Source organism: Helobdella robusta, assembly GCF_000326865.2.
Source record: "Helobdella robusta unplaced genomic scaffold HELROscaffold_22, whole genome shotgun sequence".
NCBI lineage: Eukaryota > Metazoa > Annelida > Clitellata > Rhynchobdellida > Glossiphoniidae > Helobdella > Helobdella robusta.
Window position 1 is genome coordinate 3,030,328 of NW_008704170.1, and position 13,812 is coordinate 3,044,139.

Genomic DNA, 13,812 nt, shown 5'->3' on the forward strand with positions numbered 1-13,812 from the left:
TCATTGCGTCCAGCAACAGTAAATTATTTGTAAAGAAAAATGTAAACGGACTGTAAACGTAAACTTTTAAAATGTAAAGAAAAATTACAGAAAAATTGTAACTAGAAAATTTGTAAGTGCGGCCACGTCTGGAAGGAAGACAATCCGACACAGACCAGTTCATTAATCTTCTTAACCGTTCAATTAACAAATGTCTTAATTTACTCACGTTCCATGTTTGTTTGTTTGTTTGTTTGTTTGTATGTTTGTATGTTTGTATGTCGGTATATATGGACAGATGTTTGTGTTTGTACATATGGGAGAATATATACGTGTTTACGTACTCAAATTAAAGAATGTAAAATGTTTGTGTATGTACTGTGTGTGCATATGTATGTGTACATGTACGTACGTACGTATAAACAGATAACAGAACGAACGAACGAAAATGCAAACGAACGAACGAGTGAACGATCGAACGAACGAGTGAACGAACGAGCGAACAAACAAATAAACAAGCAATGATGGATGTAAAAGACTACATCGACTCGCCGTGAAGAATAAATTTTAATTTTAAATTTACGGGCTTCTCTCGCAAACATACATACAAATACAAACATACAAAACAACCATACAAACATACATACAAATACAAACATACAAAACAACCATACAAACATACATACAAATATAAACCTACAAAACAACCATACAAACATACATACAAATACAAACCTACAAAACAACCATACAAACATACATACAAATACAAACCTACAAAACAACCATACAAACATACATACAAATACAAACATACAAAACACAATTATACAAACAATCATACAAACAAGCAGACCATTGCACAATATACATAAAAAACAAATATGAAAAAAAAATGTATTCACACATACACAAATACATACACAATCACGTACAAACATACACATATACACATACAAACATTATAAACAATTTGTATTGCGTAATAACATAAAAACTTTTTTAAATTAAAATGCAAAAAAAACTAATCAAAAACAGTAAAAAAGGGCGCCAGATAAATCGAAATAAAGTAATTCTTTTACTGTTTCTACGGCATTCCATTAATTTTTATTTCCTTAAAAACAATCTTTGGCTTTTGGTTGACGTCATCAATTTAATTACAGATGAATTCGTACTGCGTTTTTCCTTTTATTTACAAGGGGTGCCATTGATTTCCTTGGCTTTCTGCTTGAAAATAAAAAAATATTTATCATTGTCGTCGTCAGCATCACCACCACCATCATCATCTTCTTCTTCATCATCAGCAGCAGCAGCAACATCATCATCACCACCACCACCATCTTCTTTTTCATCATCATCATCATCCCCACCATCATCACCACCATCATCACCACCATCATCACCACCATCATCATCATCTTCTTCATCATCATCGTCGTCGTCGTTATCCATTAGGAACGAGAGAGCGAGAGAAGGAAAAAAATGAGGGAAAAAGAATAAAGTGACAAATGCAAGCAGCACGTAACCTGATTATACCCACCTTTATATTTTATTTCCCGACAATCACACACGCACGCACACCACACGCACACACGCACGCACGCACACACAAACACACACACACAACAACAATAATAATAATAATAATATAATAATGATAGTGACTTAAAATTTGATTTAGCAAATTCCCAGGCCAATAAAATGCGATGAAAATTGTGTTTAGAATGTATATTATCCAGGTAGGATGTGTACGTATGTGTCTTTGTTTGTTTGTGTGTTTGTATGCATGTGTACGTGTGTCTGTATGTATGTGTGTGTTGGTGTGTGTGTGCGTGTGTGTGTGCAATATCGACAGGAGTGTATGTAATTTGTTTGTTGATTCAACCGCACTTAACACATTTCGAATCATGCACCTTCCTTGTTGTTATGTAAATAAAAGTAGTAGTAGTAGTAGTAGCAGCAACAGCAGCAGTAGTAGTTGTTATAGTTGTTGTAGTTGTTGTAGCAGCAGTAGTAGTGGTGGTGGTGGTAGTGGTAGTAGAAGTGGTAGTAGTGGTAGTAGAAGTGGTAGTAGTAGTGGTAGTAGAAGTGGTAGTAGTAGCAATAGTAGAAGAAATAGTAGTAGTAATGATACGACAGCGTTATCGAAAATCTATAAACAGTTCAGCAAGCATGAAAGTTCCTATGTATGTTTGGATGTATGTATGTATATATCTATGTGTATGTATGTATGTGTGTATGTGTGTGTACGTGTGTGTGTTTATGTGTATGCGTGTATGTAAATATGTATGTACATGTATGTATTCATGTATGTATGTATGTGTGTATGTGTGTGTGTATGTGTGTGTACGTGTGTGTGTTTATGTGTATGCGTGTATGTAAATATGTATGTACATGTATGTATTCATGTATGTTTGTATATATATATGTGTGTATAGAGGTAGAGAATAGAATGGAAAATGATAGTAGACAAAAATGAGACAAAAGAGAGTGTGAGAAAGAAATAGAGAGAGAGAGAGAGAGAGAGAGAGAGAAAGAGAGAGAGAGAGAGAGAGATGAAGAGAAGGAAAAGCTTTGGAAAAAAATAGGAGGTGTGCGTATGAATTTATAATAAGACGAAAAATAGAGCGTGAAACGTTTGAGTTCGTATAAATACTATTGTCAGTCTGCCTGTCTGTCTGTCTGTCTCTCTTGTTCTCGCCTTTCCAATCTTCTATTTTTTCTTACTCTCTCTCTCTTACTCTCTTTCTCTCTCACTTTCTTTCTCTCTCTCTCTCTCTTTCACTTTCTTCCTGCCTTCTGCAACTGCCATTAACTGTTTATACAGATTAAAAAAATTTATTTCTCCATGTCCAGGAATGCATGTATCATCCATCCATCCATCCATCATCCATCCATCCATCTATTAATATCAATCCATCCAGCCAGCCAGGCATCATCATCATCATCGTCATCATCAGCAAGGTCATAATTTATCATCATCATCATTCTCAAGGTCGTCATCATCGTCATCTCGATGTCAATATCGTTAATGATTCTGTTCTACTGAAATGTGTCATGCCTGTACGAGCAGCGCGTACAAATTTGTACACTTATACGAATGCGTGCACACACACACACACACACACGCACACACACACATTCATTTCAACATGTGTACGTGTCTACGCCTGTGTTTTATAGTGCTAAAACAATCTTCTACGTTGAAAATATAAGAAAAATTTTTTTTTTATTCGTCCAATAATAATTCATCCGTTAGTCTATCCTTTTACCTTTTTTTAATCTTATTTATTTATTTATTTGAAAAATAATCATTCATTCATTCATTCATTCATTCATTCATTCATTCATTCACTCATTCATTCATTCATTCGTGTAATCACACGATACTTTTTTATTTAATTATTTTTTCATTTACGTGAATTCGTTCTTTCGTTTGCTCGTTCATTCCTTCATTCATTTGCTAATTCATTCATTAGTTAATTAATTCATTAATTCATTCATGCATTCATTCATTCAGTCAGTCATTCATTCATCCTTCTTTTATTTCTTGATTCATTTATTTATAGGCCCACCTATCCATTATGACCAGCAGGAAATGATTGTTTACACTTCTACGTATCTTGGCATCATCATCACCACCACCACCATCATCATCACCACCACCACCATCATCATTGTCATCATTTCTATCATGCTTTCAACCATCTTTTTCTTATAAATCTTTCATCATTTTAATCACCGCACGATTAACACACGCACGATCATGCCTGACACGTTCGCTCATATACACACACACAGACACACACACAGACACACACACAGACACACAAAGACACACACACACACACACAGACACTCACAGACAGACAGACATTTCAAACAGGTGAATGTGGACGACATGTTTAGCAAAATAAATTAGATACATGCATCATGTTCCTCGAGGTGAGAAAAATAGGAAAGAGTGAATAAAAAAAAGAAAGAGAGAGAGAGAGAGAGAGAGAGAAAGAGAGAATTAATAAGAGAAATCGAGAGAGAGAGAGAGAGAGAGAGAGAAAGAAAGATAGAGTGAAAGAAAAAAATGGTGAAACTGAAATAATGCAAAAATATGTTCATCTGATTTGATCGTATTTTTGATAACCACATAATACAAGAATGGAGAGATAGAGATAGAGAAAGAGAGAGAGAGAGAGGGAGAGAGAGAGAAATAGAGAGAGAGAGAAAGATAGAGAGAGAGGGAGAGAGAGAGAAAGTGAGGGCGAGACAAAAAAATTTATGTACCGTTATAAACCAGGCATAAAGGATGGAGAAAGAATGGGGAGAGGGATATTTTCTGTAAGGAGGGATGCGGTTATGAATATAAAGAGTGAAAAAGACAATATCTATTTATGAAGGCTCTAATCACACCCATTTGTAAGAAAACATATGTACACACACGCACAAACACACACACACACGCTTAATTACACACATACACAACACATTGCACACTTAAATATATACGTTTGCATGTATGTATACATGTACATTGTACACACATGTGTAACCATACTACACATACACACGTGAATAAACACACACACACTCACACACACACACGCACGTAACAGAGCAGACTCAAACATGGAATCATCGGAACATAGAAATGTTACCAAAAAACCTAGATAACAAAAAGCAATCGAGCGCATAGAAAACAGCATCTCCACCGTATGGCAGCAGTAGTATCGCAGGCATAAGATTTAGATAAACAAAGAATAATTAATATGGAAGAGCGATTTGATTGTTCAAACAAGACGATGTTTTGATGGCAATACTCAAATGTGGTGACTATTATAATTTCTTTGTTCGTATGTTTGCTTATTTCTATGGATACTTCTTTACTGGTTTTCGTGTGTGTTTGTTTATTTGAACGAACGCATGTATAAACGTATGTAAGTATGTTCGTTTGTTTGTTTGTATGTATATTTGTATGTATGTATACGTGTGTTTGTTTTTTTGTATGTATATGTGTATTCGTTTGATTTTATTATTTTATTGAATTTGCAAAAAGTTTGGCGTGTTTGAGAGGAATTATTAAATAAACGAAGTTTCTTTATTTATTCATTTATTTTTCTCTCCAGCCTCTTAATTTATTTCCTTCTATTTTTCTTTTACTTTCCGATCTCTGATGAGTCTTCCTTAAACCACCACCACCATTATCATCAACAACAACATCGTCGTCATCATCATCATCATTATCAACAACAACATTAACAATAACTGCATTGCAAACAACTCTCGTATTGTCATTTCTTTAAAAAGTCCCATATATCTAAACATTGAGAAAAAGCCACACACACAAATAAAAAACACACGCGCGCGCACACGCACGTTTGGAAAGCTGACACATGGTATGACATACGTAGCTGGGATTATCAAAGATTATTAAAAGCATTGCAATGATAAATTACACTGAATAGCCTAGCTTCGATATCATTAATAACAATAGTCTCAAAAAGTTATTTTAAAATACCAAAAATCCAAATTTATATTTATATAAAACTATTTCAAATAAACTAATGTTATAACAGCAACTGCTATTGCTTCTGCTGGTGGCACCACTCTCTTTGTAATCTAACATCAAAGTCAAGATTTTTAAAAATTACGATATTGTTAATAATGTATAAAGTATTGTTTTAATAAAAAAAATGGATAATTATATTACAAAATAAGTGAAATTAAATCTAAAATAGATTGATACCAATACCATACAATGTAATTCAGTCAATGTAATTCATTGGTTGAAGCTATTTATTAATGATTAGTAATTAAACAAGACTTTTATTATAATAAAACAATAATGAATCAACATTAAACCATTTAGACAGTTTTCTATTATATGATAATTTAGAGGATAAATTTGTCTATTAGAATATACAAATATTTTTGAAATGCACACATAAATGGATTTTTAGCGATTTTTTTAACTTTCTTGTTACCGTTTATGTATTAACATTTTACGATTTGATGATGGATTTCAATAACATTTTTATCATTTTGTACACTTTTTAATTTTAATTTATTTAAAATGTTATAAATAAGGATCGAAAATAAATAACTTTCACTTCATGAAACCTTTAAATATTTTTTGTCTAATCGGTTTTTTCACGATCTGCCTTTTACATATGCTTCACAGTCACTGAGTTCGAACCGTCACAAACTTTACCTTCGTTGCTTTCTACTCCTCTTCTGTGCTGAATTGTTCTCTCTTGCTCTCCTGTAGAATGCCGATCGGTAAAAATAAGACACAACCGATTAAAAGCTTGAAAATAGTCCTCCAACGTTCTAACGTTAATGATGTTAGTTTACTTTTTTTTTATTTAAATCACTAAATCACAGAAGCAATAAAATCTTAATTTTTTTATATTATTAATGGTCTTTTCAATAAAATAAAACTTGTATTTTACTTTCCTGGCCATTTAAAATGAATTTATTTAAGAATTTTAAATTGAATTTTATGTCAGGAAAGTTGGAGATCAACAACCCCAACAACAACAACAGAAATGTTGCCAATCTCAATTCCAACAACAACATTTTTAGAATCCACAACAACATCTTTTGATAGCTCTAACAACAATGATGAGTCTTCCTTGGTAATTGCTATACAACATTATTTATTGAAACATTTTTTCATTTAAATAGTTTTGTTATTTTTATTAATTATTATTTATTTATTTTTTCAAAAGTTATAGAACTTAATTAATGTGAATTTTATTTTGCAGCTATCTGCAAGCAATACTACAAAACCTAAAAGACAAGTTAGGAGCAGATTTCAAAATAAGGCAGCAACAAAACAACTACCACAACAAAAGTCTAACAACATCAACAACATTAACATTGTTGGTGGTGGGTCCAGATATGCCAGACAAGTTAAGAAAGCCAACAGCATCGACATCAGAAAGAACAACATCGGCAATACTAACAACCACATAGACAATGAAAGCATCAATAATAATGCTGATAATATTTTTTACAATTACAACGATGATTGCATCAATGACAACAACATCATTAATAATAACAACAACAACAACATAAATTTATTAGCATCTAAAATTTCAACCCTATCAACCACCATAACATCGGCAAAACTTGCTTCAGCACATCCAACAACTTCATCAACAACAACAGCCACAACATTAACGTCATCATCATTACCTACTAAATGTACTATCCCAATTAGATTTGTCATTAGCGACGACGATGATGAAGATGAGCTTATTGATGATGAGTTTGAGGTTGCAGCTGATGATAATAAAAAAAATATTATTAATCTTAACAACAACAAAACTACTAATGATTATGATTCATCAGCTACATTAACAGCACCAAGTTCAATGACATCAACACCGGCAATATTTGCAACTGCTACTACTGCTGCTGCTACTACTACTACTACTGCTACTACTACTACTACTACTACTACTACTACCATTACTACTACTGCTTCAATAAATACCATTAGCACTCATATACCTTCATCATCGTCGTCGTCGTCGTCATCAGCAACAACATCTGCATTGCAGGCAGCAAATGTTCTTGATAAATGCCTCAAAAATGGGAGTGCTCATTTGTATGAGCACATGAAAAATATGAATAATTATAATAATGATAATAATGAGAAAGTTGAGCATATATGTCACCATGATGACGATAACGATGATGATGATAACAATAGTGAAGATGATGATGAGTATGAAAGCAATTTATTATTTGATGTAGCCAAATATCAGGTATATGGATAAATTTTTTTATTTATTTTTAATAACAGATAAATGAATAAATACATTTATTTATTTATTAATATTTCAATTTATCTATTTGTCTATATTTCTCCCCGGTTCGTTAACACGTTAATGGGTTTGAATTTTTTTGTTTAGGTTAAAAGTGAAGAAGATTTAAACTCAGGTAGATTGGAGATGTGCTGTATTAATAAATCGTCCTGTCTCATCACTGGCTTATGTCCCGTTCTCAAGCTCGGTTCGTTTGAAATTATGATAAAGATAATATTATTACTTATAATAATAATTATAGTTATTTGTTGTAATCGTAATTATAATTTTTTTTCAGATCTTTCATTATTTTCAAGCGAAACACTGATCAAGACCCACCCGGACCATCAGCTGGAGATCAGGATTCAGAAGTACCCAGTACACAAATCCAACAACAATAATAATAATAATAAAAAAAATAATATTAATAATAAAAATAGTAATAATAATAAAGTTCGAAACGCCAATGACAACGTGTTCAGTAATTATGATATCTCACAGCCTGATGATTTGCTGGCCGCTAAGTTTAATACTGCTACCCCTACCGCCCTCAATGCTTATAAAAGTACTAACATTAAGAATAATAATGCAAATATCGATAGTAATAGTGATAATGTCCTTAGCACCGATGAAAATGTCGATATTTTGGATGCTGATGATAAAGCTTCTGCCGCTACTAAAGCTGCTGCTTCTACCACAAATACTATTTCTACTACTATTGCTACTCCTTCTACTACTATTGCTTACAGTAATAATAATAATAATACTCATGTTAATATTTCTAGTACTGCTAATAAAATTGGCGTTAGAAATGTTAGTAGCAAAAAAGCAATTGCAGCAACGACATCAACTTCAAAAACGTCAACATGCAAAACATCGACAACAACAACAGCACCATGTTCTGGTACATTCTCAAAGGTATCTTGGTACTGGGTGAGCCGTCCTTCAACAACGACCATCTTGAAATACGCCAGCTACCAGGCACTCACTTATGTACGTCACTATCACAAGTTTGCTTACTTCTCTTAACATCATCACTACCGTTCGTCCTATTACTATTGACATCTTCTGCTATTTTTTTCTAGATCGAAGCTCAGAAGAGTTGCAAAAGGGTAAGGTCAAAGTTCATTCAATCAAAGTCAAGGTCATTAAACAGGTGGTAATGAAGAATGATAATTAAAATGACAATAATGAGGATAATATCCATAATTATTGTAGTTGTCATATTATGAATTGATGATAATTTTACATACATGCGTTTAAATTTTTTAATCAAGGTCTCTGAAGCATAGTAGGTATATACAGTTTGGCACGAACGTTGACCTATCCAACAGGTGCATGTGGAGTAAGCAGTTGAATGAACTGCAGAGGCTGCCCGCTTTTATGAGAGTGTGTGGTTACCTTGTGATGGATCAATCCATTCATTCATTCATTCGTTCGTTCGTTCATTCGTTGGTCGACTGATCGATTGATTCAGTGGTTAAAGCCTAATTAAAATACTTATTGAATTCCGTTAGTGTAATACAATAACGTAAAATCGTTAATAGATGCACACACACACACAAACACACGTACGTGTTCACACAGACACACAAATACTCACGCACATGCATATACGCACAGGTCGATAATTACCATGGTAACATGCTGAATCATATTGGGCACAAGGTTCTTGGTGTTAATACCGTTCAACTTTATATGAAGATACCTGGATGTCGGACTCCTGGTTAATTGATTGATTGATTGGTTGATCGATTGATTGATTAATTAATTGGTTGATTGATTGGTCGGTAATTGACTGAGTGAATGAATGAATGAATAAAATAGTGAATGAATTAGGGAATGAAAGTATCAGTGCAGGAGTATATGATGGATTGTTTCATTAAAGATAGAAATATGAATAGTTAACATGTTAACGAAATGATACTTGACACTTGGAATAATACACAACAATTACAATCAGTCAATGAGTAACGCTCGATAAGTTAAATTTATCGATAAAATTTTTTGACGAATCAAATCAACCGATTAAAATGGCTCGAAATTAGGTCACCTGGAGAACAATAACTTCTGCTCGGTGAATTTGAACATCGGGCCGGGCCAATGTGAATGGTTTTGTATTGAGAGTAAACACTGGCAAGTCGTTCGAGATCTCTGTGACAGGTTATTTCAAATTAATTGGGTATTAATGCCTGAACCATTTCCATCATCGGCATCAAATTTGTCGCCACCGCAGCCACCATTTAGACTTCCTGAGTGGTTCTTGGTGGCCGGACTGTCATCAGTTACGTCACCACAACCTGCCACTGACGCACTTCACGCAGAATCCTGGCGACGTCGTCTGGATCGGTCCTGGTACCATACACTGGGTCCAGGCGAACGTTAGTGATGCTGCTGCTGCTGATGAAAATAATAATAATAACAACACTAATAACGAGTGATGACGTCATAACGGTGACGTAATCAAACAGGGTTGGTGCAATAACGTGGCGTGGAACGTCGGTCCGATGACGACACTCCAGTACGAATCGGCAATGTCAAGGTCGTTCTATCTATCTAATTACCGCGATCATTATTGTTTTTATTGTTATTCATGTTGTTATTCGTAATTTTTGTTTATTATTATTATTATTACAGTTACGAGCACAACGTGACAGCCTCATTCAAGTCCATCATACCGATGATGCAACTCTCCTGGAATCTGGCCAGGAACTCTCTGAGAAGTGACGCCGATGATGATGATGTTGTTGATGATGATGTTGGTGATGCTACTGATGATGATGACAGTGATGTTTTTAATAAATTAAACATTAAATTAACATAATCTAAACTTCGCTCCAAGATCTAAAAATAGACAGCTCTGACTTGAGGAAGATGATAAAAGACACGATAACGAACAGCCTACAATACATAACAACTACTAAAGACAAATGCACCAGGTTCATCGTTTGTGATGATAATTTTTACAGCGAGGACAAGTACTTGCGTAGCGAGATTGTACTTAATTAAGTACTGGTACATGACTATTTGTGGAAAAGCATATTTATCATTGAGTACTTACAATTGATTATTTACATTTCAGTTTGTCACCTAAGCTCGAATGTATAAAATCATTAATTAACCAATTAATTAACATAATAATTGACTAATCTGCGTAAATGAAATTAATAATTTTGAAGTGTATTTATACGTTAATTCGTTTTTTTTGACAGTAAATTGAAGAAGAAAATTATTAGGCAAGAAAGATTGGCCGATGACTTGGCTCACTATTGCGACACTTGTCAGGTTGCTAGCGTTGATGAGGACGATGCTGTTGTTGTTGATGGTGGTGGTCAGGTCATGACGATGTTGTTGGTGGCGGTGATGATATTAACTGATCAATAATAAATTATTGATAAAAAAAAATAATTAATTATCAATTCAGTAATTTATTAATTTATTCCAAACAAGTGTGAAGTCTTTGATATTTTGTTCGTCAGCAAAAACGTCGTCTACTGCTTCAAATGCTCCCTCAAATCCGATCCAACCCTCAATGAGTACCACGTGCTCGAGGAGTACGAATTGACTGAGCTCATTAATATTCATAAGTCATTTTTATGTTAATTAGCTGGTTGGGATGATAATTAATGGCAACAGGCCATTAGCATAATAATTAGCCAGGTGGAGAAGATAATTAGTAACATCATATCATTTGCATGTTAATTACGACAAAAAAAAACATTATGTCATTTGCATAGCAAGATTTAGAAAATGATAGAAATAGACGATTGGCATGTTTATGAATTGCTATCGATTGTAAGTCATTCTCACAATAAGTAGCCAGTGATAAAGCTATGAATATTCAATATAAATATTATAATAGGAATATCTTACTTTGAATTCTTAGGAGTTTGTTGAAGTTGAGGTCATCATCATCATTATTATTATGTCTTAATAATGATGACGGTGATGATACTTAGGCCTTAAACTGATTATTTCTACACGTTTTACAATTCATATATTCATGTTTTTGAAACAGTATATTTTTATACGTCTACACACTCACACAAACTCAAAGGCATCAATATCAGGTACGTACTATCTCAGGTATATGATTATTTTACGATATATTCACTGAAACATTTATTTTTATATTTTGTCATAAAATAATATTTTATTTACGTGTATGTAGATGATATATATTTCTGTATACAATGTACTTTTTTATTTTACTAGTTTTATAAATGTAGTTTGAGGAATTATTTTTTGAACGTAAAAGCATGTTAATACAGATATATATATATTTAAATATATATATGTGTGTGTGTATATATATATATATATATATATATATATATATATATATATGAATAAATCTGTCTTCTTAACAGAAGGTAGTTCAAGACTTGTCGAATCGAATAAATCTGTATAAATATATATCTTTTAATTATTTATCTGTTTGTTTTTGTCATACAATGTATTTTATTCTTAAATAAATGTAATTTGTGTAGTGCGACTATGCATCCATGTGTTTAAAACTTGCCTTCTCATGTACACACAATGTACAACAAACGTAATGTATATATTTCTCATGTGAATAGTTGGATAATTTTTGAAATTTTTCATGTGGGTCTTTTTCCTTTGTTTTGGTCATCTAAAAAGTGATTACATCTATGCATGGTTTACGTAGTTCTCACTCTCTCATCCATCATTTATATTTTACGATACGGTTAGAATATTGTTACAACTCCAGTTTGTGTGTATGTAATCTTCAAGAAGCGAAAATAGTTGTTGAATGGAAGCGTCATATAAACTTTCGGCCAGTCAGCATTGATGTTCGTTATCAGGGCTTAGTTAAAAATGTTTTAGCATCATCTTAAACCTGGCAAAACTTGAAACCGGCTGGTCCCGCGATGAAAGGGTACGTCTGAAAACCTCTTCAGGCCGTTAATTTATTGATCAATTTATTAATTATTCACTAATATAAAAACCATTTAATGAAATGAATTAAAACAAATCAAGTCATCGCACAGCACTAACATCGATGGATGCAAGACAAGATGGACCCGATGGAACAAACAAACAATAACAACGATATAGAAGTAATATATTTATACATTACGTATATAAATCCACTTTAAAATTACACAACGTTGATTTAAATAAATGCTTCTCGAAATAAAATCATTTCATATACGTACAAACATTATATATATATATATATGTGTGTGTGTGCACATACATACAAACATATATATTTGCGAGTGTGACTTTATCTTTATAATATATTATAATGTATATATATAATATGTGATGTTTATTGTACTGGTGACAACAGCCGAATGACAATGAAATTAAAATTAGATGGATGGATGGATTGATGAATGGATGGACTGTTTATTGAACATATATATATATATATATATATATATATATATATATATATATATATATATATATGTGTGTGTGTGTGTGTGTGTGTGTGTTGTGTGTGTGTGTGTGTGTGTGGTAAAACATTACAAGCTGTACATAATAACCAATCAAGGTACAAAAATTATCATTTTACTTCCTGAAAATATTTTTAGAGATAAACTAATAAATAAATGATTGAATGAATAAGTGAATGAATGAATAAATAGAAGAATGAATAATTGAATGGATGATTAATAGAATGAACAAGCTGTTAAACAAAAACACAACTTATAGAAGAAAACAAACCAAGGTTATTTATTATAAAATTTGTATATCAGAAATTCATAATTTTCAAAGTAAATTCATTAAAAAAAATTAAAAGAATTAACGACGATGGTAGCGGTGATCCGTCCGTACCGATTCGTACAGCGACAGAAATAATGACCAGGATCGCAATCACAATATCAACAACCACAACAACAACAGTGCGAGAACAACTATATCAAGAACAACGACAATAACAATGGTAGATAGGATAATTATACATATGATATATGTAATATATATATATATATATATATATATATATATATATATATATATATATATATATATATATATATATATAGTG

General features: G+C 32.6%; 1 protein-coding gene across 1 annotated transcript; it reads left to right on the plus strand.

The window, feature by feature from the left end:
• Positions 1 to 6,242: 6,242 nt before the first annotated feature.
• Positions 6,243 to 11,393, plus strand: HELRODRAFT_172151 (hypothetical protein; the record flags this gene model as incomplete). The annotated part of the gene is made up of 13 exons (XM_009018816.1): positions 6,243 to 6,317; positions 6,741 to 7,751; positions 7,899 to 7,998; positions 8,089 to 8,800; positions 9,068 to 9,179; positions 9,414 to 9,504; positions 9,839 to 9,953; positions 10,027 to 10,171; positions 10,262 to 10,332; positions 10,428 to 10,513; positions 10,633 to 10,729; positions 11,003 to 11,126; positions 11,241 to 11,393. The coding sequence occupies 13 exons, from the start codon at positions 6,243 to 6,245 to the stop codon at positions 11,391 to 11,393; spliced, it is 2,892 nt and encodes a 963-aa protein (XP_009017064.1).
• Between the last annotated feature and the right edge of the window lie 2,419 nt (positions 11,394 to 13,812).